Source organism: Equus caballus, chromosome 6 (assembly GCF_041296265.1).
Source record: "Equus caballus isolate H_3958 breed thoroughbred chromosome 6, TB-T2T, whole genome shotgun sequence".
In the NCBI taxonomy this organism is placed as follows: Eukaryota; Metazoa; Chordata; class Mammalia; order Perissodactyla; family Equidae; genus Equus; species Equus caballus.
In genome coordinates this window covers 19,945,902-19,973,384 of record NC_091689.1, presented here as the reverse complement: position 1 = coordinate 19,973,384, position 27,483 = coordinate 19,945,902, and the positions used below count along the sequence as shown (strand labels likewise).

Genomic DNA, 27,483 nt, shown 5'->3' with positions numbered 1-27,483 from the left:
CTAATTTTTCCCCACGGATTCTTATAGTTTGTTAAGATATATTCCTAGAAGTAAAATCTCTTTGCCAAAGAGTATGAACACCTGCAGATTTATGGGACGGGTTGTCAAAGTGCCCTCCAGAAAGGTTGTATCAGTTCACACTCCCGTCCCCAGAGGCAAAAGACACCGTCCCTGCCTTGGCTAACACTGGCTGTTCATTTTTTAACCTCTTTGATTGCTGTGTGTCTGACATGTTTTTGAAATAGCGTGCTTTCTCTTTATAATAGCATTCATTCATTTTGTGCTAATTTTACACCGTGGTCACCAGTTCCCTTATTAGAGTCTTCAAAATAGAAATACCGATGGTAGTCAAAAGCTTTGAGTTCCTGAGAAGAGAGGCATTTTTGTCAACATTATGATGAGCAGCGGGGACCTGGAACTGGCCACATTATCTTGTGGTCCACCTCGTTTGTGTCTCCACCAGTCTCATAAAGTGGCCAGTCTCCACCAGAGACACATTGGTCTTTTTACGAGACTCGAAATCCTTGAACGTTTAGTCCTGGCAACTCAACAAAGAACATTCTTTCCACTGGATGTTGGGCGGGGGGGGGGGTGGTTTGTTTCGATAGAAAATGAAAAGTTATCATGCAGCTTGCTTCTTGTTATAGAAAATACTTCTCTAAAACCCAGCTATTTGCAATTTGCAAAGGACAACGTGCGGACAATTTCTAATTATTCATTTTGTTAGCTACATGCTATTCCTTCAAGGCTACTTTGTTTACGAATGGACATCTTTTCTTTCTTGTTTCATCCCTTAAACAGTTCCGCTATTTGGTTAATGGTTAAGGCAATACCTTCTCCATCACAATGGTGAATGTATTTTACTGTTAAAAGTGGGCTTCCTAAATAATAATAACAGGAGGTTGGCCCCATGGCCAAGTGGTTGAGTCCATGCGCTCCACTTAGGCAGGCCACGGTTTCGCCTGTTTGGATCCTGGGCAAGGATATGGCACCACTCATCAGGCCATGCTGAGGTGGCGTCCCACATAGCAGAGCCAGAATGACCTACAACTATGTACTGGGGGTCTCTGGGGAAAAGAAGGAAAAAAAAAAAAAAGATTGGCAACAGATGTTAGCTCAGGTGGCAATCTTTAGAAAAAAATAATAATAATATAATTTTCTATGTGTAGAGTATACTAGAGGACACACCATATATGGGATTAAATTAGGTCTACCTATATAGTTTAGAAGGTAATTTAAAATGAATAGATCTCTGTGGAAGGGAGTGTGAATCCCTTTACAGCTTGAGTTCCAATTAAGAGTATATAAACCCCAATGGTCACAGCCTAAAATGTGAATTAGGTATACCTAGGCAACTCCTAATTTCATTTTCCGCAGACTTCATCCTCAACATATATTGGAAATAACAGTAGTTTTCCTTAAGTCCCCCTTGTTTCAGGTTGCTCCTATTGATGAAAAGCCTATGACATCACCCACAGCCCAAATCCTCAGGCACTATGTGTCCCAGGCTCCTAGGAATATTCCAAAGAAACCCTCATCCTAGGCCCTCTCTCATTTCCACAGTTTCAGACAAACCCACAAGCATTGTAGCATCTTACCCATGAGTTATTTTGGGGAGGCTGTTTTGAGAAATACATTTCTATCAAGGCCACACAATTGTCTGCATCTCATAACTGAAGATATGGCCACCATTTGTCCCAGCCTTTTAAGGACACTATGAGGACACACAAGCCATCAAAATGCTTTGGAAATTCCAACCTTCCACTAGCCAAGCAACATCATCCAGTCTGCCTCTCACACTTGGAAGTGGAGCAAAGCTTGGCCACCTAATTTCGACTCTGCAAATGTATTCAGCATAGCAATAGCAAATCTTTAGCAATTAAGCCCTAAGACTTCAACGCCTTCTTCCCATAATCATTGAAACCTATCCGACACTAGTGTATCTCCTTAACCCAGACAAAGGTTTGTATGCATCTCTTCATTCCTCTGGACTTCTCCCTATTTAACCAAAACTATAACAACTGTCCACCATAGCAACCACATCGAAAAAGAGCAAAAACAAAAGCAAAACACTCCTCGCTTCACCAAAACAGTGCATCCAGTGTTAATGGGTTTTTTGACTCACCACAACAGATCACGGTTCCCTCCTCCAAGCTTGAGGCACCAGTTCCAGAAGGCTGCTCATTTCCAAAGTGGTCAACTAAAGAAACATCTTCATTGACCAAAGAAGGGCAAGATATAGCACCAAAGGAATGCCAGTGTGACCCTCAATAACTGTAGAAGAAAGACCGAACCCAGGCACATGTCAACATGATGCCTACCCACTTCCCCATATTTACTTATTCACCAGCTATTTCCTGATGCCTCCTGGATGTGCTGGATGCTGGGGATGCAGAGATAAATGACATCTTCATAGCTGCCTGCAAAAATCTCAGGTCCATTGGGACGAGAAACTGTGCAAAGAGGCGTTAACAGAGCAATACCAACAGAGCAAAGGGCAGGGCCACGGGAGCTCTCAGGGTGACCCAGCTTTCCTCTGGGCAGCTCCAGCCTGGACCGCACATTGACACCATTAGCAACCAATGACCAGCAAAGTACTGGGGAGTCACTGAAGACAAGAGATGTGTGGAATCAGATACGTTTGAGGAAAATTAACCTGGCAGCTGTGTAGGGCAGACTAAGGGAGAGAAAAAGAAGATGGAGCCCTCAAAAACTGCCCTCAAGAAAGGACCCTCACCTCAGGTCATCTGGCACCAACAACGGGATGAGCTGATGAAGACGAGGCCTTTCGGTTTAGAAGTGACATGAGACGGGGAAAGGTAGTGATCCCAATGGGGATGGCAGAACCAGATTCACAGACGTCTTGACAGGGCTGAAGCAACGTTAAAACCTAACAAGATGAAATTTAACAGAATAAACCAACTCTTCACTTGGGAGAAAAAAAAAAACAAACATTAAAAAGTAAGGAAGGACAGCCATCAGAGAAATGTCGTCACTGTACTCTAAATCAGAATAGAGGCTTGTGAGGTTAGGGCACAGCGCACAAGATCACCCTCACTTCTGACACCAACTGCAGAATTCGGGGGTCCCCAAGACCACTCTTGGGTTCAAAAATTCACTAGAAGGACTCAGAACTCACCAAAAGCTGTGAAACTCACTACTATGGTTTATTACAGTGAAAAGCTACAGGTTCAATCAGCCAAGGAAGAGATGCATGGGACAGAGTCCAGAAAAGTTCCACTTGGATCTTCCAGTTCTCTTGTCCTTGTGGAGACATGGACAGTTCAAATATTCCCTGGCAACAATGTGAGACAATACTGCCAACCAGGGAAGCTCACCTGAGCCTTGGTGTCCAGAGTTTTTATTGGGGCTCCATCACCTAGAACTGACTGGCCACCCAGGTGGCTGACCTCAGTCTTTGGCCCTCTGGAGGCTGAGCTATTATCACATGGACCAAAGCCCCCACCTTACCTGGTGTGGCCCCAACCCCCCAGGTAAGCAAAGACACTCTTGTCAGACATGACATTCCAACGGCTTAGAGATTGCCCAGGAACCCAGGGCAAGACCAGACCTCTCTTTGGGTAAGATCAAAGTCTTTACTACACAGGGCTAAGCCGATTACGTTTTGGGTTTTTTTGGAGGAAGATCAGCCCTGAGCTAACATCTGCCAGTCCTCCTCTTTTTGCTGAGGAAGACTGGCCCTGGGCTAACATCCATGCCCACCTTCCTCTACTTTATATGTGGGACGCCTACCACAGCATGGCTTGCCAAACAGTGCCATGTCCGCACCCAGGATCTGAACTGGCAAACCCCAGGCCGCCAAAGTGGAACGTGCACACTTAACCACTGCGCCACCAGGCTGGCCCCCCGATTATGTTTTTAACTTATTTCTATAAGAGGTTACAATCCCACAATTACAAATTACTCTCCTGATAAAAAGTAAGGAAAGATTTCCACCTGACCAGTAAAACACTTCCAGCCACACAACAGAACAACCTACTTTCAGAAAGTCTCCTTGTGGAGAAATCTTTTTATCCATCAAGTATGGGTTTCTGGTTTTCTTGGAGTGAGACAGGCTACATCTTGTCCTTTTCCTAACTTTCTTCCCAGATTTTGGGGGTCCATCTCACCCTTGAGGCTGTGGATTTACTGCTGGTGCTGCCTGTGCGGTTTAAATTTGCCAATTTTCAAAGCAACCAGAAAAGTCTTTTGAGAGTGACGAAAATAAACTACTATGTTTATGGATTTAAAAAATACAGTTAATTAAAATCTATCAAGCACCTGTTTCTCGAAGTTTCTAATATATATTCGAGGCATAACTGCTCACTAAAAAAAAAAAAATCCAAGTCATTTTCCTACTAGATTTAAGAATACAAATGTGTTTTAACATGTCTGGTGACACACCATATGACCTTAAAAATATTTAGTATCAGTGAACAGAAATTTGCAGTTCCTTCATCCCACACAACGCAGTCTTGACTTACCAACAGATGCTCCCCAAATCTGCCATTAGCCAGCTGTGTGATCTTGGGCTTGTCATTTTAAGACTCCGTTTCTGCTTCTTTTTCCATAAAATAGAAGCGTCGGACCAGACCATTCCTAAGCTTTATCAATTCCTTCGCAATAAAGTAATATTTTATAAACACAAATGAGGACTCCTGAGGCCTGAGGTTGCTACACAAACAAGAAGCCACTTTGTTTCCAATATTTACCTTTTATAACTTAAAGGGAGAAATAAACAATCTTTAGATAAAATATATACAATAACTAAATATTTTTTGAAACATATCAGTAATTCCTTAACAAAACAAACACTTATAGAACGTCTATTATGCACTAATCAGGTATAAATACTTGAAATATTTATCAATATTTTATTTTGTGAATGATTCTGAGCAAAATGTTGCTGAAATGGAGATTTTAGTAACAGTCGGCCCAATAAGCACTAAAAATGATAGGAAATAGAACATGGGGAATTCAGCTTAAGGTTCTATGCCTTCAGAACTCAGTGACTTTCTAAACTGATTTTGTAATTAGGAGGATATTTTTAGCTTATTTTTCATTGGAAGGTCTTATTATACTCATCTTAATATATGTAATTTCACTTGAATATTTTCTGATTTAAAAAAACGAATGAATCTTTTCCCCCGGGTGCAGCAAAGTGTGAAAGAAACAGCTTCCATTTCTTGTTACATCGAATTTAAGGGGTGGTGACACCACGCAAAGCCGTAGGTCCTAGTGACCTTGTGACTGCCCACACAGTGAGCTTCCTGGGACCCCCAATGAAGGATGAGTAAGACATGAGGGTACCCACCCTGGAGGAGCCCATCCTTAGGGTAAGGATGGCCCTATTCACAGAGAATTAGAGTGCCAGGCAATGCTGCTGGTTATACAGGGGAAAGGGCCTGGTGGGGATACCCCAGGGCACCTCGACCCGGAAGGGTGAGGACTTTGCGGGGGCGAGAGGAAGAGTCCTAGCACAGGGAACAGCTCTTGCAAAAGTCCAGAGCCTGGAAAAGTGTGCGGCGAATGAGAAGAGCCGGTGAGGGCCGTGTCCCTGAGGAAGCCAGCAAGGAGCAGGACACCTGGTGAAGAGCTAGTGACAGAGCCAGGATGCTGGCCTTCAGACTCTGGGAGTGGGACTCCAATGCAGGTTTTTAAGCAGAGGAGGGGCAGGAGCAGACCCATAGTTTAGGAAGGGAACAGAGCGAAGGATGGCCTGGGGTGAGTCCAAATGCTGAGGGGGGCGCTGCTTTGAAGGACTTTGGGGATCCAGGGGGCTCGTGAGGCATTGACCTGTGGGGTGACAGGTCGTACAGGAGAAGTTGAGGCCGGCTCTCATGTTCTGCCTGGCTCCTGGTTGGCTGCTGGTGGCGGTGGGGTAACACGAGTGTGCTTGGCAGAGTGTTTAAAAGATGTCCAGGCTGAGATGGCCAGTGAGCAGGTGAAAATGTGCATCTCAGCAGAGGGCTGGAGACACTGAAATGAGTCAAGGCCGAGCAGCGCTTGGCTCGGAAAAAGAGAAGGCCACGTGGTTGTCGCACAAATATTCAGAGGCCTTAAGGGCAAGAGGAGATCAGTCTGTCCACTCAGGCCCCTGGAGGGGAACTAGGGCTAAGGGCAAAGGTTGTGAACTGGATTTCAGTGAAAATGAGCACCTTTTCCTGGAGTCAGAGCTCGGGGAAGATGGGACGGGCTGGGGCCTTGGGAATGCGCCCGCTGATGTCTGGGGAGGGGAGTTCCCTCCAGGCAAAGAGTGCCCTCTTCTAAGCTGCTTTCCTTCCTTTGCCCCCACGTTCAAGACTGCCATGTTCGCAACTGTCTTGTTCAAGACGCTGGCTAAGGAATCGATGAAAGCCAACCTACTAACTAGTAACAGAACCCCTCCCACCAGGAGTATTTGCATCCAAAACCGGGGGATTTCTTCCTTTAAACAAATGCCCCGTGGGTGGAATGTGCAGAGGAAGGGCTTTCCTTTGCTCTGCACTCTACTCCCAACCCCCAGGCATCCTCAGACCCTAACCCTAGGGCCTGGCCCGGGCCCACAGAAGCAGACTGCTGTCCCCATGTGCCCTGGATCCCCAAGGTCCTTCAAAGGGAAGTCCATCAAGGGGAGCAGGGGGCCCGGCCTCAGAAAAGGACACCGGGGAGCATGCCAGTTGTCTTGCTGGATGAAAATCTCCCTGGATTTCCACGTCACACCAGATCACTCATGCTCCATTCGACTCCAGTAACGGATTTTTGCTTGCTTTCTGTATCCGGAAGTAGACTGACCTGACTAACACGAAGGTGCAGGCCCCAAGAGTCAATGTGACCGGGCAGGGAAATCGGGTGGAGGTTTGGGGGCACTTTGCCTCTCCTCCTGTCGCTCCCCTATACCCATCCCGGGCCGCCAGGGCCTCAAGGTGGCTGAGGGCACCCAGAAGAGGCCTTCGTGTCGCCCCCTCTCCACTGTCAGGAGCGGGAGTGCAGGGGCTCTCTGAGACCCCAGTCTCTGCCTCGGACTCCCTCGGGGCACCTCCAGCGAGGACTCACTCCCCCGAGGTTGGGCCCGAGGCGGCAGAGGCGGGGGTCCCGGCGCCGGTCCTGTGGGGGACCGCAGAGGATGCGCGGCGTGAGCGAGGCAGAGGTTCGAGGGCGCATGGGGCCGAGGGTCCCCTCGCCCGTACCTTTCAAGTTCGCCCCGCGAGCTGCTGGGGTCCGGCCGCATGGCGAGGAGGGGGCAGGAAGGCGAAGGCGCAGCTCGCCGGTCCCACCGGTCCTGCCTCCGCCCTCTCCCCGGCGGGGCGCGGCCGCGGCGGGGAGGGAGGCGTGGGCAGGGAGGGAGGGCCCGGGGCGCAGTCGGTGCCCTCGGGCCTGGGTCGCGCCCAGCCCCGGCTCTCCCGCCCCGCCGCCGCCCGGCCTCGCCCCCGCCGCGCGCGCCCTGCCGCCTCCCCCGTTGCCGTGGCAACCCCGGGAGCCTCCAGGCGCACGCCCGCCCGCCCGCCCGCCTGCGGGAGCGCTCGGCAGCGGCGGCCGCGGCAGCTCCGGCTCCAGCCGCGCGCGCTGAGACCCCGCTCCGGAGCCCGCTCGTCGCCCCCGGCCCGGCCCTCGGCCCCCAGCACGGCCCCCCACCCGGCCCCAGTGCCCGCCCGGCCGCCGGCCCCCATGGAGCTGCTGGCCGCAGCCTTCAGCGCCGCCTGCGCCGTGGACCACGACAGCTCCACCTCGGAGAGCGACGCGCGCGACTCGGTGGCGGGACACCTGCCCGGCAGGTGAGGACGGGCGGCCGTCCGGACCCCCGCGCGCCGCCCCCGCGCGCCCCTCGCCCCAGCTTGTCTCCCGGGCCGCCGACACCGACCCGCGCGGCCTATCCCCAGCCCCCGGCCCCGCCGCCCGCGGCCCCCGTCGTGCCGGCACCCGGCCTGGGGTGGGGTGCGTCCCCACCCCGGCCTCCGACCCCCCGAGGCCTGCCCCGGGCCGCCCCCTGTGCCCTCTCCCGGGCGCCCTGGGCGCGCGCGTCCCGCTCGGTGCCCCCTCTCCGCGCCGCGTGGCCCTGGGACGGGAGGATCGCGACCCGAAGGGGGCCGGGGGCCGGGTGACAGCGAGCGGCGCGGGGTGCGCAGCGCGGGCTGGGCTCCCGGCCGCGGGACCCGTCGGGGCGGCCGGTCGGCGCCGCGGAGCGGGCAGGGCGCGCCAAGTTTCCGACGGCCGCCGGCGAGCTCTGAAAACATGAAGGTTTGGGCGGGCTGGGGTGGGAATGAATCACTCGGTCGCGCCCTGGTGCTGTGACAAAAAGGGCCTGTGGGGCCCTCCTGGCCGGAGGGGGGGCGGCGGCCACGGGCCCGGGCAGGGTCCAGCTGGCCAGGGCCGCCTGTGCGGACGCCTCTCGCAAGCTGGCCAAGGTGTGTCGTTGCTTAAAAATAACCGGTCCCCGCGCCTCCTTCTCTCTGGCAGCGAGTCGTCCTCCACCCCGGGAAATGGGGCCACGCCCGAGGAGTGCCCGGCCCTCGCTGACAGCCCCACCACGCTCACCGAGGCCCTGCAGATGATTCGCCCCATTCCCGCCGACTCCTGGAGGAACCTCATTGAGCAAATAGGTGGGTGTCCCGGCGGCGGCGCTGCTTCGAGGGGGAAATGCGGCTTCCTGGTGGACTCGGAGCGGCCCCCTGCTCGGGAGATGCTGTTGGGTTTCTGTGAGCGAATGCATCTGCTGTGGCTAAGGCACGTTTTTGACATAGTTGGTTCTAACTGGTTCCATAGGCTAAACTGCCGCCTTTTCGTAGTGCTGTCTAATGAGGCTTTAGCAAGTGGATTTCTATCCTGCTCTCTCCAGAGAGGTCTACCCGCCTAGCCTTTCCTGGGGGAGGGCTCTCTGTCCCCTCGTCCCTTCTGCCTGAGAGACAAGGGTGCGGGGAGAGGGGCGCTGCCCGGCCTGGGAGGGGCCTGGGGAAGACCTGGCAAGAGAGGGGAGCCTGCCAGGGGTGATTCTGGAGACAGCCAGGCTGACTGGTGCTATTCAAGAAGAGGAGGCAGTGGGCGCCTTGCACAGGGGAGGGAAAGGGAAAGTGGAGACGGCTGGGAGCCCCAGAGCCCCCGGGTTGGGAAGGGAGGCCTGGCTTCACCTGCCCTTCCGGGATCAGCGCCTGGAGGTGGGGGGCGCAGCCTGCGCGTGTCCAGCTCCCGCAGAAGCCCCGTGAACGCAGACAGGGAAGTGGGGAGGCGTCCCGAGAACTCCGGCGCTTGCACTGAGAAGTCAAACATTGCCAATGACATCAAACTAGTTCTTCTGTCATCACCAGAGGTGGCGGTGAAAGGATAATTGGAGTTCTGTCCCCAGCTGCTTAGAAAATCGTTTTGTTCTTTAGTGTTGTCAGAGCAGCCGACGGTCTATTCGTTAAAGTAAAAATTGAGGTTTGGGAATTTTCTTCCCTGCGTACATCATTACTGTCCTCCATCCCGAACACTCAGACAGACAGGAAGTGTCCGTAACGGAAGTGGAGCTTCCACTGCCTGGGAGATCCTGCCCGTGGGAGACTCTTGGGCATCCTCCTGTCCCTGGCGGAGGTTTTTCCAAGCTGAAGCCTGCAAGGAGCTGAGCCTTGCTCGCTGAGTGGGTGGAGCACACCCTGCGTTGTTGGGCTGCGTTGACTCCAGGAATTCTGTTCCCGCGGCCCGCTGTGTGTCAGGCCAGGGGGTGGCAGCTCTTCCCCTTGTTTGCTGGGGGAATGGAGAGGGGCTGCTCTGAAAGCCCCTTTCTCCGGGCTCCCTGCCACATGGTCCTTCACCGTGAGGAGGGCCAGCTCTGTCCTGGCCCACGCTGGAAGCCTTGACTTCCGCCCTCCTGAAAGGGATCCTCTTTGGGTAAGATCAGTGTCCTGATGGGAAAGAAATGGGGTGGGTGCAGGGAGCTCAAGGAGAGAGGGGCTCCTGTGTGCGTCATGGGCGTGTGGAGACCCCTCGCCGGAGACGGCAGGACCAGTCGGGCCAGTGGCCTAAGCTCGAAGCCGGGAGTCAGGGGCCCTGAGCTCCGGGACCTGCTGCCCTTGGCCATCAGTTTCCTCCTGTTGGAAACAGCGGAGACTGACCCCCCGAGTCTTCCTCCCGCTGTCCCTGCCACAATGTGCGGATATGATGGCGAACATCTGTTTCTGGCTCCTGGGCTGGATCCAAGGCTAGGTGCTCGAGAGACGTGTTGAATGACAGCACAGAGCTGTGGCTGCCTTCGTCTCACCTCCTTCATGGTAGACTTGAGTGCTGCACTAAGCAGAGTCCTGTGACAGCCCTGCCAGCTCTCAGCTCGAGGAATGAAGTGAATTCTGTGCCAGGTATCAGGAAAGGAGGGCAGGTTCCTAAAGATGCAGTGGAATTCAAGGGGGAAGAAAGAGGAATGAATATAGGCGTTTAGAGACCACTGTGCTGGATTCTGCAGTGGCTCCCACCGAGGCCAGAACAGATTATGCCAGGATAATGTGTGACACGGTCTACAACTGTCGTGACAGACCACAGACCCTGAGACCCTGTGACTGGGGTGTGGGGTTTGTGTGTGGTGCACACGCAAGCTGTTGTTGTCTCTGACACCTAATGAATGCTTGCACATCGAAGGTGCTCACTAAAATATAAACAGATTCCCTGCCCTTTAGCAGTTCCTATTGGAAGGAGTCAAAGACAATAAATTATTCTCTTCGGCAGGTGAGATGTTGAATGACGCCGGGGGCTTTGTCAGGAGGAGCTGGGAGTTCACCGTCTTTTGAGGGCAGCACAGCCAGCCTGGTAGAGATCATTTTAATTCGGAGAGATGGGCACTGAGCCTTCGAATTCTGCATGGATATAATACCATGTGCAGAGTTTTACAGGCAAAGTTAACTCCCATATAAAGTTGTGCTTGCTGAATGTCCAAAACATAAGACAGGAAAACATAATCTATAAACAGAACACTGAGTACAGAAATTTAATCAGATAACACATGGTTCCTCAGGTAAAGCTACTCTATTTCTATTGTAATCTGAATTTTAAGACTAATAAAATTAAGCGGGTTATGAAAAATGATTATGCAGTGTGTCAGATACCTCCTTGTAATCACAGTAACTCCAGGAAAATTGGTGTTTAAATTCGTATTCTAAATCCTTCAGAAAGAAGTATGAAGTTTTGAGAAAATTCTAAAATTACTTGTATTGAGAGTCTTTGGCTGAAAGTAACAGAATATCCAGTAAAAAGTGACCTTAAACAATAGAAATATTCTATCTCAGTTAATGAATCCAGAGGTGAGAAGTTCTGGAGTTGGTTCCTTCGGCCAAGCAATCACCCAGCTCCTTTCCTTCCACCATTCAGAATTCGTATCGCAAGATGGCTGCCACTGCTCCAGGCATCACATCCTCAAGCAGCCATGTGTAAAAGCAAAAATGGGCAGTTTGTCTTCAAGTGTCTATTGGGGAGGGACATCTTTCTGAGAAGCCCTTCTCAAAATGTAAGATAGCCCCTTATTCTCCTTGGCTAGGTTGTGTCACATGCTCATGTCTAAACCCCCCAGTGGCAAGAGGAAGGGAACTCTCCCAGTAGGTTTTGATAGGTCAAAATTCACTCACTTCCCTGAGCACAGAATGGGTCAGCACCCAAACAAAACCCCTCCCCCGCCAGCTGGGAAGAAAGGGTGCGAGGGGATCGAGGAGAGGCAGCCAACAGTGTCTGCCACAAAGAGATTTCAGAAATATTATTTTCAACCCAACTACCCCCACTCCTGATATTTTCATCTCTTTTCAGCATATGTATGACAGCGTGATGTTGGAGATAGTATGTACCAGGATCAGCCAACTGTAGGATACATAAGACATATTTTTGAACCTTCTAAAAGATGCCAAATTAGTGAGACAATTTGGTGAGGCTTGGAAACCATATTTTTAAAAGGTGTTCAATTCAACAAATATTTGAGTTCCTACTATGTGGGAGGCGCTGTGCTAAGCATTGCAAAGTGAATCTAAGTCGACTCGTGGAAACCAGGTTTCTTTAAACCTCTGTAAAAAGCATGGGAGTCACAGGGGAATAATTGGTGTGACGTTGGCAACAGTAATTATATCTTATGTCTATGACTAGACCAATTTACGTAGTGAGGTGAGACCTCTGTCTTCATGGATCTTCCATCTGGATTGCATTGAGCTCAGACTTCCGTTTTCTTTCTCATTCCTTCGTCAAATTAACTCCATGCTATATTCGGCAGGATTGTAACATTGTCAGATCACAGCATCTTAATTTTTTAAAGTAAATGCTGTACTTAACATAAAGGCTTTATAATTTAGCATTGGGGGCATGGGAGGTCAACTAATTTAATCCACATGGTGCATTTATTTGGTTCCTATTTATGAATTTATCCAGCCACGTTCAGGATTTCAAAGTGAGTCTGTTTTCTTTCCTTTCTTTTTCTACTCTTTAGATATATGTAACAATTAGATGAAAAAGGAATAATAGCTAACGTTTGTATTGCACTGTAAGAGAAAGTGCTTGGGGCCGGCCCCGTGGCCTAGTGGTTAAGTTTGGCATGCTCCACTTTGGTGGCCCAGGTTCGGTTCCCTACACCACTCATTGGCAGCCATGCTGTGGCGGCAACCCACATACAAAATAGAGGAGGATTGGCACAGATGTTAGCTCAGGGCCAATCTTCCTCAGAAACAAAAAAGAGAGAGAAAGTGCTTTACAAGTGGTACGTTTATCCCCATTAGAACTTTCCTGGGAAGACCATCTTTGTTTTAGACATAGACTGACTGATGTCAAGGGGCCCTGACTGCTCTCCAGACCAGTATGTCCCACTGCCCACTGGACCTCCCCACCTGGGTACCCTCAGCACCTGGATCTCCCCACCACCCCCATCCCCCAGTCAGACCCTCCTCCTGTGTTCCTGGCCTCCTTGTATGGGGCCACAAGATGGTGTGGCCAAGCTGGTCACCAGAATATCATTCGTGACCCAGCACGAGCCAGTCACCGGCACCCATCTTCTCCTTATCTCTGACCCCTCCATCCCTCTGCCACCACTAATGTTCAGGCCTCCACCACACTCGCCTGGAGAATTGTCACCGCCCCTTTCTTCCCATCAGTGGTCCTCCTGAATTGTAGCCCAGAGCTGCTTGCCTGAGGTCTCTTGACGCCTCCTTCTTGCCTACGGGATAGACTGTCACCTCCATAGCACAGCAGGCAGATAAGACCCCTGAGGTCTGACCCCCTCTCCTCCCAGCCTCACTGCCGGCAGGATTCTCCCCCTTCCCCCCTTCCCCTCTCCCTGGGCCGGGACTCCCCTCACCACAGAAACTTTTCTGCTCCTCTGCCCCGCAGCCGGGATGTCGGAAATGGGCTTGTCCCTATGGAGGTGCCACGTTTCTGCTGATTCACCTGCACCCCCAAATCTCCTCGGAGACTTAGAATGCATTTATTTCGAGTACAATTGGTCAGGGACAGAAGTCTGAAATTGCAGAAGCAAAAAAACGGGAATGTTTCCCATTTGAATCGTAAAGTGGATGAAATATTGGTTTTTCCTTCAAAACGAGAATTTACAAGGGCTCCCGTTTCGAAAATGAATGTACTTGAGTTTTAATAGTGAAGCATTCAAGGCTCTGGAAAGTGTCCTGTTGGGATGTAGAAACATAATTGGGACATTTCCGTCAACTCTGCACACATTGGTTATTAACACATCAAGTTCCAGAGTCTCGTGGTTTGCCAAGGATGTGTGGGAAAAGCCTATATTTGGATTTTGAACCAGTTCAGGGATTTCTTTATTCTCTGTTGGAAAAAACCTTATGCGTGCTGAGCCTTCCCAAGAAATGAAGACGTGGCAGTGGGTCAGTGGCGTGGAGGGTCTGGCTTTCTCTGTATGTTTCTAGGCGGAGCATTTGCCCTTGATAAGAAGGCAAAGCCTGGACTTAGGGATCCAGAAAGATCTTCACCCAAAACGTTTTTCTTGTCTTCGTTACGATTCTCTTTGATTCCAGGGCTCCTGTATCAGGAATACCGAGATAAATCAACGCTCCAAGAAATTGAAACCAGGAGGCAACAGGATGCACAAATACATGCCAATGTCCACGGCTCGCCAGCCGGCCAGGAGACTCCAGAGGAGGAGGAGGAGGAGGAAGAGGAGGAGGAGGAGGAGGAGGAAGAGGAGCCGGCCAGCCCCCCGGAGAGGAGGGCTCTGCCCCAGATCTGCCTGCTCAGTAACCCCCACTCGCGGTTCAACCTCTGGCAGGACCTCCCGGAGATCCAGAGCAGCGGGGTGCTGGAGATCCTCCAGCCCGAGGAGATCAGGCTGCAGGAGGTAACGGCGGCCCCAGCCTGGGAGCTTCGGTTCAGTACAGGGGTTTTACCCCATGGGGCGGGGCTTCCTCCGTGTGCGAGGCTCGGGGCTGGCTCCCCAGAGGAGTTACAGGCGGGGTTTACCCATCTAGAATGTGCAGGAAAATTCACATGATTTCGCAGGCAGCTAAAGATGATACCTAGTACCTTCTGGGACGGCTGGGACGGCTCAACCCCAGTACTGGGTGTTCTCAGCATTGCTACTTTGTTACATAGTAAGGTTGCAGGCTTTGCATCTCTGTTGTTGTTGTTGGGAATTTCCGTGGCCCGTGTGAGTGGTACCGCACTGGCAGGTGCTGAACTTGTTGTGACTGAGATCGCGCCAGTCTGTGGCTTCCTCTTCACTCGCGTCTTACCCTGCAACTTTGTGTTGGAGTCCCTTGAACCTTGGGTGAGTGGGGGCTCTGCAAGAAAACCCTCGGGATGCCCACCCCTCCCGAAACGGTGCAGAAATCTGGGGCTTGTGTCTCCCCGCATCATTTGATGGTCCGGGCTGACTTTGCTGGTCAAGAGGCTGAGGCAGTATCATTGATTTGCCTGATGGTTTGTTGCTGGCAGGGAGAAATAATCAATTAAAAATGAACAGTAACTGGGGCCGCCTGGTAGCGCTGTGGTTAAGTTCACACGTTCCACTTCCGAGGCCCGGGATTTGCAGGTTTGGATCCCAGGTCTGGACTGCTTGGCAAGCCATGTGGTGGCAGGTATCCCAGATACAAAGTAGAGGAAGGTGGGCACGGATGTTAGCTCAGGGCCAATCTTCCTCAGCAAAAAGAGGAGGATTAGTAGCAGATGTTAGCTCAGGGCTAATCTTCCTGAGGAAAAAAAAAAAGGAACAGTAACGGGGGCTGGCTCTGTGGCATAGTGGTTAAGTTCTCATGCTCCACTTTGGCAGCCCTGGGTTCACAGATTTGGATCCCGGGTGCGGACTGACACACCACTCATCAAGCCATGCTGTGGTGGCATCCCACATACAAGATAGAGGAAGATGGGCACAGATGTTAGCTCAGCAACCAATCTTCCTCACCACAAAGAAACAAAACAAACAAAAAACAGTAACAGAAATGAGAAGCTAAGAAATCTAGGTGCTCATTTTAGTTGAACAAAGATTATTTGGGCATAGAAGGAAAATCTGTGGTTTGGAAAGACAAGAGTATGGTCAACAGGAAGGAGAGAGAAGGGCAAGAGAAATGTGAATTTGCAAGTGAGTGTCCATTGTGGAATTTAAAAAGAGGGGAAAATGAAGAGATTTGGGGTTTTTTATCTCGTTCGATCCAATTCCATCATCCCTCCCCTCTCGGGCTCCCTCTTGCCCTCACCCCCCTCAATCACATGCTCCTTCAAGCCCGTGCTTGAACTCACTCCTTGTCGTACTCGTGACTCCAGACGTTCTGTCCTTCTGTATCCGCTGTTACTCCTGGGCTACTGTCTAGAGAGATGTCGCTCTTGTTTATCTAAAAGGCAGAGCTATAAACCACACAGTTAATGAGCAGGACCGAGAAGAGTTCCCGACCAGGGTCACCTAACCCACATCGGGTTGTACGATGCAGTTGCCACCAGGGAAAGTCTTGATAAAGCTTGACCTTGAACGGCCACCTGGGGTTCACCTGCGTCCTGCCCGGTAGGTAGAATCAGGAGAAATTGGTTTAAACTTTGACATCCTTTGTGACTCCTGGGCAGTGGTTTGTAAATGGCTGCATCAAGAGGTTTTCAGGAACCTTCTGATGTAAATAATGCCTAATTATCAGCTCCTGATGTAGCTTCTCCCAGTTTCCCACTGAAATACTCAGGAGGAGACCTTAAGGAAGCCTCTTGCTCCCACCAGAAACGAAGACGCAGAGTCGGTCCTCCGCTGAGGCAGATGGAGCCTGACCGAGAAGAGCTAGGCAGGCTTTGCCACTGAAAGCCACCGTGCAGAAGATGCCGGAAGTCATGGCGAAATCCCCCTGTGGTTGGCCATCCCACCTGTCAGAGACCAGGTCCCCCCAGCCACGGACAGGGCCGTCATCCCTAATGTGGACTTTCATATAAATGGAATTATACAAGACTCTTTTGCATTTGGCTTCTTTCACACAGTATTATCACCATGGGGCCTTTCTTTTACTCCTCAGAACAAGGAAAAGAGTCCAGTTTCTGGGGGGGGAATACTTATTTTTTTGCCATGATAATTAGAGGAATAGAGGTTTAAAATACTTCGGAAAGCTTAGAGATAAACTGGAGTAGAACTTAAAACGTGGTATAAACCTTCTACAACATAAGCAAAGCTGAAAACAGAGCCTGTGTAATAAAAGGGAACTAAACAGTAAAAAAGCACAAAAATGGGGCTGGCCCCATAGTGGTTAGGTTTGCATGCTCTGCTTCAGCAGCCCGGGGTTTGCAAGTTTGGATCCCAAGTGTGGACCTAGCACCGCTTGTCAAGCCATGCTGTGGTGGTGTCCCACATAAAATAGAGGAAGATTAGCACAGATGTTAGCTCAGGGCCACTTTTCCTCACCAAAAAAAAAAAAAAAAGTGCCGATCTGATTTTGGAGTTTAGACAGTTAGGAAGACTCTTAAGTGCAAAAGTCTTACAGATTTTTATGTATCCCCCCATATCTGACACTTGTCTTATTCAACAGCAGTTTGATTGGGGTTTTGGTTTTTAGCAACTTGCCTTTACTGGACTCTTAGAGTTTTCAGCTCAGTTTTCATAAAAACAACTCCCCTTGCACTGAAAATTCTTTGGTTTTTGTCGTTAAAGGACGTAATTGCATAGCAAGTACAACCGGCTTGAATAAGTTTCAGGATGAGCACAAGGTTCTCACAGGTGGGGAGAGGAGTGTGCGGGTGGCCAGGAGAGCAGCCGGCTGCCCCGACCCGATCCTCAGAGCCTCGCGCAGCTTTGCAGGGAACAGTGCAGGCGAGCGTCGGTCGCTGGAGCTTGGTTAGGAGGGTTTTCTCTGTGTGCATCTTCGTGCTGGCGTGTGAGGCCGTAGCTGTGGATACAGGCGTGGATGTGGCATCGCCGGTCAGAAGTGAAGGGCGTTCTAAATGGGGGTGGATACTGCCACAGTGCCATTCGAAAAGGCAGCACAAATTTCACACCGCTCCAGCAGTGAGAGAAAGCCCGTGTCAGGCACCCTCCCTGGCCCGTTAGCAAACTTCTTCATCCATCACTCTGACCTGTGAGATGAGACATCATATCTTGTTTTAACCTGCCCCGTCCTTGATGACTAGTAAATTGAGCATCTTGTCATATGCTCATTGGCTGTTTCCACTTCTTGGTCTATGAGTGGCCTGTTCATATCCTTTGCCCTTTTTTTCTGTTGCGTTGTTTATATTTATCTTCTTGAGTGATAGCAGCTTTTTATACATTCTGGATATTAAATTTTCAAATGTTTTCTCCCGCAGTAGAGTAGAGGGGAAGCAATGTATCATGGTGATTGTGCACCCAGGCACTGGAGCCCAGCTGCCTAGGTGTAGTCCCAGTTCTGCTACTTCTTAGCTGTGTGACCTTGGGCAAGTAACTTAACTTCTCTGTGCCTCCATCGCCTTGTCTGTAAAGTTAGGGTAATCACGTCACAGGGCTGTGAAGATTAAATGCGTTAATACAGATAAAGAGCTGGTGACCGGCGGACTTGATTGAGCACATACTTGCCTTCTTGCTTTGTTTGCGGAATCTTTTGTCACATAAAAATCTTTTTTTCATCTTTATAGAAAGTCTGGCGGTCTTTTTATGTTTTTAAACCTAATCTTCTGGCCGTTGTGTCTTACGATTCGGAAGGGCATTCCCAAGAGGTACACCTGACAATGAAAAGGTCAGTAGTAGAAACTATTATGAACGACAAAAGAGAGCAGAATGTCAGGAAGAGCAGAAGATGCCACACACGCTACACTGTTTTTGTACGAGTGGGTATAACGGGGTTGGAGGGGATCTGAAAAAAATCATGAGGTTGATTTAAAATGCTTTTACTGAACTTTGTACTCTCGAAACAGCACTGCCCACTGTGGCAGCCACGGGCCACTGTGGCCATGGAACGCTTGACACATGGCTAGTCCTAACTGAGATGGGTCGTAGGTGTAAGACACACTCCAAAGTTTGAAGACTTAGGACAAAGGAAAAGAAGGTAAACTATCTCATTAATAATTCATTAGTAATTTTTACATTAGTTGCATGTTGATATGAATATTTTGGATATATTGGATTAAATTACATATATTAAAATTTCTCAGTTTCTTTTTACCTTTTTTAATGTGGTGACTACAAAATTTTAAAATGTATTTGAGACTCACATTATATTTCTGCTGGACAGCACTGGACTAAAGAGAAGCAATCGTTTATTTTCCAGTGTCCATAAACACCACCAAAAAAGTGGTTGTATATTAAGCCATAATAAAAAGTTCAGTAAATATTTATTAAAATTGTACAGGCCATAATCTCTCACTACAGTGCAGCGAAACCAGAAAATAAATTTAAACAGCATAAAAACCTCCAACAGAAATGTTGAAAATGCTCCTAACCTTTGTGATCGGAAAACAAATTTTATAATTGCAGATTATTCAAAGATAATGATGAGGATACTACATTTTTAAACATATGGAATGCTGCCGAAGCCACATTTGGACAAAAATTCACAACCTTCCATGCTTTAATTATTAAATAAGGAATAAATGCAAAATTAAATGAGCTAAGATGTCAGCTTGAGATGTTAAGGGGAAAACACACTCCTAAGGGAAAGCAGATAGGGTAGAGATGCAGAAAGATATGTACAAGTGGTGATGAGATCATTTTCTAGGAAAATATAAGCTACCAAAAATTGACTCAAAAATAAAAAATTTTAAAACACCAGAATATGCCAGGAACCAAAAAAAAAATCATCTACAAAGAGCTATTGCACCCGAGGTGACTGAGTTGTGCCAAATGGTCAAACCACAGAAGAGTCCCATGTTACTTAGAATGTTCTAGAACAGCGCTTTTCAGCAGATCTTTTTTCGATGATGGAATTGTTCTATATCTGCACCTCCAATAGTCACTAGCCACATATGGCTATTGAGCACTTGAAATGTGGCTAGTGCAACTGAGGAACGAATGTTTAATTCTACTTAATTTAAACTAACTTAAATTTAAATAGCCACGTGTCGCTACTGCACTGGCCAGGGCAAGTCTGGAAGAGACATCTTCAAACTTTCCTTAAAGGGCCACGCAGTCAATATTTTAGTCTTTGCAGACCGCATGGCCTCTCTCAAACCTCTCGGCACGCCATTGTAATGTGACAGCAACAAATAGACAACATGTAAAGGAAAGGCTAGAGCTGTGTCCCGATAAAACATTATTTACGGTTACAAGTGGCCAGCCCATGGGCCATAGCTTGCGGACCCCTAGTCTTGAGCATGGAAAAGAGGGAGATAAGCAAATTGTTTGAAGGTAATACAATATTAGTAACCAAATCTGATAATTTGGAGCACATATACATTAAAACAAAATCCACAATTAGACTTCAACCCTCCTCTCTCAGTAATCAGTAGGAGACATAAAATCGATAAAGATATAGAAGGAGTGAACGCCATCAACCAGCTGGGACTAATTACTGTTTACAGAACACTCAACACATTTCTTCAAGTGCACGTGGGACGTTCACCAAGATAGACCATAACACACTTTAACATCTTTAAGAGAATTGAAATCCTACAAAGTATGCTCTCGGTCCGTAACGGAATTAAGCTAGAAATCAATGACATAAAGATTCCAAACCCTTGGAAATTAAAGCGTTATTTCTAAATAATCCCTGAGTTGGAAAGAAGTCTCAGAGGATGTTAGAAATAAATTAACTGTCCCTATTTACAGATGACACGATTGTCTACATAGAAATCTCGAGGAATCTATAAAAAGACTCAAGAACTAATAATAATCATACACACTGGCTAAAGAAAGAGAAAAGTTAAAATACAATATACCAAGTGCCGGTGTGAGTGTGGAACAACTAGGCTCTCACACATTGCTGGTGGGATGATGAAAGGGCACAGCGGCTCTGAAGAAGAGTTGTCAGTTTCTTATCAAGTGAAATATACACTTTCCATCCACCCAGCAATCCCAGTGTTTACCCAGAGCAGTGTCTCCACAGCAGCGGTATTGGCATGTGGGGTGGATCGTGCTTCCTTGTGGGGGCTCCCCTGTGCAGTGTAGGAGGTTTAGCAGCATCCCTGGCCGCTGCTACTAGATGCCGGGAGCTCCCCTACACCCAGTTGTGCCCCAAAAATGTCTCCAGACCTAGCTGATGTCCCCTGGGGAGCAAAAATAGTTCCTGGTGGAGAACCACTGCCCTAGAGAAGTTCAGATTCCTACAAAAACCTGCACATGAATGTTGACAGCAGCTCTATCCAGAATTGCCCAAAACTGGACACAACCCAAATGTCCTTTGTCAGATAGATAAGCAGAGTCTGGAACATCCGTACAGTGGCATGCTACTCAGTAATAAAAAGAAATGCACAATTGATACACACAACTTAGATGGATCTCAAGGGCATTTTGCTGAGTGAAAGAAATCAGAAAGGTTGCAAACTATTCCATTTATATTCCATTTATTCCATTTCTATGACGTTCTGAACAAGACAAAGCTATAGTGACAGAGCATCTCGATGGTTGCCCGGGCGAGGGACAGAGGAGGATGTGGCTAGAACAGGATAGCACAGGGAGGATTTTTGGAGTGATGGAAATGTTGTGTGTCCTGGTTGTTGTGTTGGTTACGAGAATCTGTGCGTGTGTTAAAATTCATAGAACTGTACACCCCCGAAAAAGGCAATTTTACTGTTTGTTAATTGTAAAAAGTAAAACATTGTAAAAAGGGTTGAATGTCTACATTTTGCTCAGCCCAACAAAATCAGTACTCGTCTCCTCCCCACCAAGCAAAACAAGGCATAAATCTGTCTCATTGTGAATTAAGGCAAAAATTTGTGTAAAACAGGGGCTGGCCTGGTGGCGCAGCAGTTAAGTTCATGCGCTCTGCTTCGGCGGCCCAGGGTTCGCTGGTTTGGATCCCAGGCGTGGACCTGGCACCGTTTGTCAAGCCATGCTGAGGCAGGTGTCCCACAGAAAGTAGAGGAAGATGGGCACGGATGTTAACTCGGCCACTCTTCCTCAGCAAAAAGAGGAGGATTGGCAGTAGATGTTAGCTCAGGGCTAATTTTCCTCAAAAAAAAAAATTGCATAAAACGTGAGAAAATCAAATCTGGAGATATATTAAAAGAATAACATACATTGAGCACATATAAATTAATGCAAAGATGGTTAATGTTTGGGATCAAAATTTATCACATTGATAGGCCAGAGGAGAAAAATACTGTGATCTTCAAAGAGGTTGAAAAGGGCAGTAGTACAACTGTTACCATGTAAACAAAACTCAGAAAGATGGTTTCTGAAATTTATAAAGACTGTCTCAGATCCCTAACCAACATCATACTTAATGAAGAATTGTTGGTGGCAGTAAAGATGGGACAACGATGCTTGCCAACACTGATCTTGCTTTGGAAGCTCCAGCCCATGCAACAAGACAAGAAAAGGAATAGGAGATAAAGCCATAAAGAAGGAAAGTCAAAACCATCCTTATTTGACAATGGCGACTGCCTACTTAAAAAACCCAAGTTAGTCAAAAACACTGGCTCTAATAAGGCAGTTCAGGGAGGTGGTGGGTTATAAGATAAACATGCAAAGATTAGTTGATTTTTTGTACATCAGCAAGACCCAGGTTAAAGCAATTAGCAAGCTCTATCAATGAGAAAAAGGTGAGCACCCCAAAGGAAAATGAGCAAACTAGTTCTCAGAAAAAGTTCAAATGGCCATGGATTAAATGAAAAGAGGAAAAAAGTCAGACTCACTGGTAATCAAAGAGTTTCCAAATTAACAACATTGAGGCACAGGCTTTTCAAAATGGCAAAGACTTTTAAATATATATACATTTAAAACCTAGTCTGGGGGGATTTCTAAATGAGCACTCTGGAACCCAGCTGATAGGAAGAGTATAGCAATATTTGTAACAAAACTCGTACAAGAATCTGTTTGTACACTGCCTAGTGTTTCTATTCCTAGAGATCAATCTTGAAAAATAATCAGAGATGTGCACACTTATTTATTAGGATGTCATTCCAGCAAAAATTAGGGGAAGAAGTGAGGAAGAAACCTACGTGCCCAACGATGGAGGAATTGTTTAGTAGGCTCGTGTACGGCTATGCAAAGACACAACCACTAAACAACATGTTTTCAAAGAATGAAATAGGTGAATATTCATGACACATTACATTTTTAAAAGGCAAGATACAACATTACATCTATAGTAGAACGGGCATAGTAAATAGGGATATTTTATTTCCTTTATACATTTTTGTAATTTCCAATCAATCAGATAAAGATATTTAAATAAATTAGGATAAGTTAATGAATTTCAATAAATACAGTCACGTGCAGTAGTGAATAACATGGACACACGGGCTTCAATATGTGTTGCTCTGAGTTTTCGTAGTCTGACTTTTCATATTTATTCGAAGGAGCTTAATGTGAGTTTCTGTTTTGTGAGTACCTGGCAGTGGACGCTATCCTGAGATCTTCGGATTTTGTGTTCCAAATGAGCGATCGTCTGCATTGGGTCATCCTTCCATTTGTCATTGGGTCATCTTTCCATTTACCAAAGCAAGCCAGGCGACTTCCACTGCCAGCTCAATCTGTTGTTGGAACATCTCTTTTTCTTTGCAAAAGCAGCAGCTCGCAATGAACCACTGTCCACCCGAGGAAAATACCCCAAAGTGATGGCCTTTTGGTAGGTCCAAATCTTCATCAATCATGGAAGAGTCAGGATTTAAGAACAAAATTGTATATTTTTCTCCTCTTTAAGTAAAAATGAGGTAGCTGGGATCGGAAAGTGTTGTCCTAGATGTCGTGCAGGATTTTCTTGGTTTAGTGTTTTTTTAACTTATTCTGAAGCTCTTGGTTCCCGCTCTCCTCTTTGGAATGGTTCTTGAGTTATTGATTGAGAACACAATGGTCTGGGAAAATAATTAGACCCATATTCAAATTACAAAGTTAGCAAGGAGGCAGTGTAGACAGGGGAGGGTGTTCAAAGGGGCGGCAGGGAGGACCCCTCTGGAAGGTGGTGGAGCATGGAATTGTCCTGAAAGGAGAATAAAAAAGCAAGAAGGAGGGACTGTGGAGGGGTGGGGACAGTCACTACTGGTGACAAAACAACAGAGACTACCTGATTCTCGCCGCACCTGACACGGGTGTCGTGAGAAATAAAGGAGAACCCGGAGGGGCCGTCCCCCGCACGGCACCTGGAGCAGCCTTGCCTGCGGCTGGCATGGGTTGTGTCCCCAGCATGTGCCAGGAGCCCTTCTAGGCAAAGGGGATAGAAAAAGACAGACTCGCCACCATCCTGCTCCTGGTGAGCTGGGTGTGCAGAGCTCGGAAAATGAGCTGGGAATATTTTGAGCATCTCCACGGAAACAGGGACACACGTATGCTCATATGGGGCGGCGCAGCCCCGGCATGCCCAGACACGACTTCAGCTTCGTCCTGCGGGGAGGGAGAAGGGAGGGGACCCAGCCATCGCCCTGTGCCGACCTTTCCAGGGATCCGTCAAGTTATGGTGTAACTCAGTCTGAGTCTGCTCAGCCTCTGACATCAGAGTTGTATTTTTGTCGTTTTTCAACCCGTTTTCACAAGGTATAACGTCAAGGTATTTCCATTTTTTTCCACAACAATACTGTTTCAGAAGGAAATTACTTAAGGTTTTTCATAGGATGTGCCTCTATCAAAAAATTAAATCGCAATTGTTATTTTATTTGCCAACTTTCATTGCATCATGTATTTGTCCCTTTAGGATAAACCCTAACAATTCAGCAAATTAGTCCCAAATTGAGAGGGGGCAGGGATTTTTGCCCCGTGGTTTAAGACAGACAATGGCCATCACACAAAACATCACATATCTCCTGCTCGATTTGATTTCGAAAGCAAGCACCTATAACTAATTTCACAAAGTGACAATGTTAGCGTTTATTGTTTTTAAAATGAATCTTTTGGGTAAATAATTCACACAACTGATATAAAGTTCAGAAGAGCAAACAGATTTGCAATGAAAGAAAGTTCCCGCCACCCGTGATTCTCACGGCCATTGCGCGCGCGCGCGCGTGTGTGTGTGTGTGTGTATGTGTGACACAAATGGTAAATTCCCATGCACATTGTATAAATCTTTCCATATCGGCCTAAGCAGGTGCCCCATTCTTCATCTTTTTTCTTTTTTCTTTTTGGTGGCTTTATAGGGCTCCATTGTTTATGACATTCCGTAATTTACATAACCAGTCCCCTGTTGATGGATATTTGCAGTTGGAAATGTTGTGTGTCAAGGATGTTCGTTGCAGCATTGTTTATAACACAGAAGGCTGATATCTGTACAATGGGATACTATGGGAATTGCTAAGTGGAATTGTTGGGTTAAAGGCTGCATGTTTTTTTAAGTTTCGAGAAGATACTGCCAAATGGTCTTTGCACTCCAGCCACATATGAGTGTGCACGTTCCCCATCCCCAATATGGGGCATCATCCAACACTTTTTTTTTTTTTTTTTTGAGAATGATTAGCCCTGAGCTAACATCTGCTGCCAATCGTCCTCTTTTTGCTGAGGAAGACTGGCCCTGAGCTAACATCCATGCCCATCTGCCTCTACTTTATACGTGGGACACCTGTGACAGCATGGCTTGCCAAGCGGTGCCACGTCCGCACCCAGGATCCGAACCAGCGAACCCCCGGCCGCCAAAGCGGAACGTGTGCGCTTAACCACTGCGCCACCAGGCCGGCCCTCATCCAACACTTTTATCCCAACCAACGTCCTAGATGATAAATGCTATCTCCTGTGGTTTTCATTTGCATTTCTCTTGCTGTGAGTGAGGCTGAGCATCTTTTCAGCCATGTGTCTTTTTAAAGTTACACTTATTTTAGTATGTCCTTTTTTTCATGAATTATCTCATTAACCAGGTCATCTTGAAGAAACTTAACAGTTGGCTCTCATGACATGTGTGAGCTGGCTGGGGCTTGGATTCGGTCTGCTGGTGGTGTGGGGGCCTCCCCCAGACCCCCCAGCACCTGCGCACAAGCTCAAATTTCATTTGTGACCCCTCGTCCCGCAGCAACACTGGGAGGTAGTTGTCGTCACCCCATGTGACAGCTGAGGCCCTGAGGCCCCGTGGACTCACTCAGCCTTGGCCTCGCTTGCGTTTCCCGCGTGGACTAGAGAGCTCACTGCAGCGGATCAGCACCCAGGCTCTGAAATCCCACTTCATCCTCGTTATTCGGGGAAGACGTGCTCTAGGGGCTTCTTAACGCAAAGCTTTCTAGCATCACTTCCTTCCCCCCTACGGCCTGTGGGGTTTGAATTACTGTACCAGCTGCAGAGGCGAGGCAGAGCTCGATGCTAATTCTCCCAGCGTGGCAGCTGCCAGCAGAAAAATGACTCTGAGAGCCCCAGAGGAGAGAGCAGGCGCTGCCTTTGGTCGAAGGCTGCCCCTTCCCCTGGCTCTGCCGACACCCCCAGAGGAGAGAGGAGACAGTGGTCGCTCCTGGACAGACAGCCTGCCTGAGCGACTGGGGCAGCATCAGGCATTTGGGGGCCTCTGGCTGGTCTTTGGGGTCTGTGGGGTCCACAGGGGCTGAGCATTGTGAGCACAAGGCCCAGCTTTCAGCAGATTCAGATGGCCATGACTCCCAGCAGCACATGGGGGGCACAGAGCCTGGACTGTGGGGTCTGAACCAAAGTGTCAACGGGCAATGTCCCACAGCCTCCAAGGCAGCCTGAGCTGGAGGAGGGACACCCCAAACCCTTGGCATTCTGGCCCAGCTTTCTCTCCGCCCCCTCGCCCCTCCAGGCAGAAGCAAGCGCTCCAACAGCAAAGTCAGCCCTAGCAGGTGCCCTGAAGCTGAGGACTCAGGGTGACCATGTGGAAGAAAAGTGTGTGCAGAGGCTTTGGGGCTGCGGGCCCCCGCCCTGTGCACCAGGGGTCCTCAGACTCTGCCGAGCCCCAGAATGACCTGGGTGTCTTGGTAAAAGACGGGAGATACGTGGGTCCGGGAGAAGCCTGGGAATCTGCATTTTTTCACAAATCCCTGCGATCAGGGGACCAGGCTGGCTTTTTTTTTTCTTTTTGCCTGTCTAACTCGTATCAGTTCTTTGACTCAGCCCCTTCCAGAAGCCTTCCCTGGCTCTGCATCTCTCCCCACTGCCAGTTCGAGGCCCCCTCCCCGGTTTCCCACTTCACTGTGAGCATCGCCACTGAGCTGTAATTGACTGCGCAAGCCGCATCCTCAGCGGTGTATCTGTGTCCCTCTGTGTCCCCAGCATCGAGCCCTGCCACTTTCTGGAGGTGGCTCGGGGCACATGTTTGTGAGCTGAGAAGGGCTGGACAGCATCACGGACCCTGGTCCCCCAGCACTGTGATCTCCTGAGCTGGTGGTTTCCAGTGGGTTTTCAGGTTTTGGTCATCTCGGGATCCCCAGTGCCCGGCAGCACCCAGCTCTTAGTTGGTGCTCAGTAAACATTCAGAGCACAGAAGTTTGGGTGCCTGCTGCACCGGGGGGCCAAGACTTTTAGGGAGCCATCCAGGATAGGAGATGGCATCGGACATCCAGCCCAGCAGGAACCAGGCAAGAAGGATGAACGACAGATGCCGCCAGCAGTGCCTTGTCGATGGACGCAGACTGCCCCGGAGGAGGAGAGGCTGGGGAGCTGGGCCTCTGGTGGAAGTTACGAGTCGGTGGGTATTCCTAACCTGCCTGTATGATCGCCTGACCGGCCGCCAGGACTGGTTCTCTTGAGTGGTAGCTGAGAGGATTTCCCTTTTAACAAACGTATTTTTAAGCACCTACTTGAAAGCACCATGTAAAGCTAAAGAGATGATTAAGAACCTGGAAAGAGCCTGTATTCCAGTGTTGGGGGGTGGGGAGGGCCTTCTGCATCACAGCAGACCGACCAGCGAGGGGCTGGGGCAGCGGCCTGGCGCCACGCGCGGGAAAACCTTGGCATTTGTGTGGAAGGCCGTCTTGTGGCAGAGTGGTCGAGGCACAGAGCCCTGGGGTCGGAAGGATGGGAGTACAAACCTTAGCTCTGTGGCTCACAGTCCGTGTGGCCTCAGCACTCTCTTTCCACAGTGAGGACAGTCGAGC

General features: G+C 48.8%; 1 protein-coding gene across 3 annotated transcripts in view; it reads left to right on the top strand.

Annotated features, from left to right (window-relative positions):
• Window positions 1–7,459: 7,459 nt before the first annotated feature.
• The window catches only part of NGEF (neuronal guanine nucleotide exchange factor), a 39,893-nt gene continuing 19,869 nt past the window's right edge, over window positions 7,460–27,483 (top strand). For 2 of the 3 annotated variants that reach the window (XR_011439534.1, XM_023642589.2), the window contains exons 1-3: window positions 7,461–7,754; window positions 8,437–8,579; window positions 13,953–14,272. Coding sequence is in view for 2 of the 3 variants with exons in the window: in XM_023642589.2 (XP_023498357.2) it covers window positions 7,648–7,754; window positions 8,437–8,579; window positions 13,953–14,272 (570 nt within the window). In the remaining variant the exon portion in view is untranslated. Of the gene's footprint in view, window positions 7,755–8,436; window positions 8,580–13,952; window positions 14,273–27,483 lie in introns of all 3 variants that reach the window. The other variant, XM_070269484.1, reaches the window with a different exon arrangement.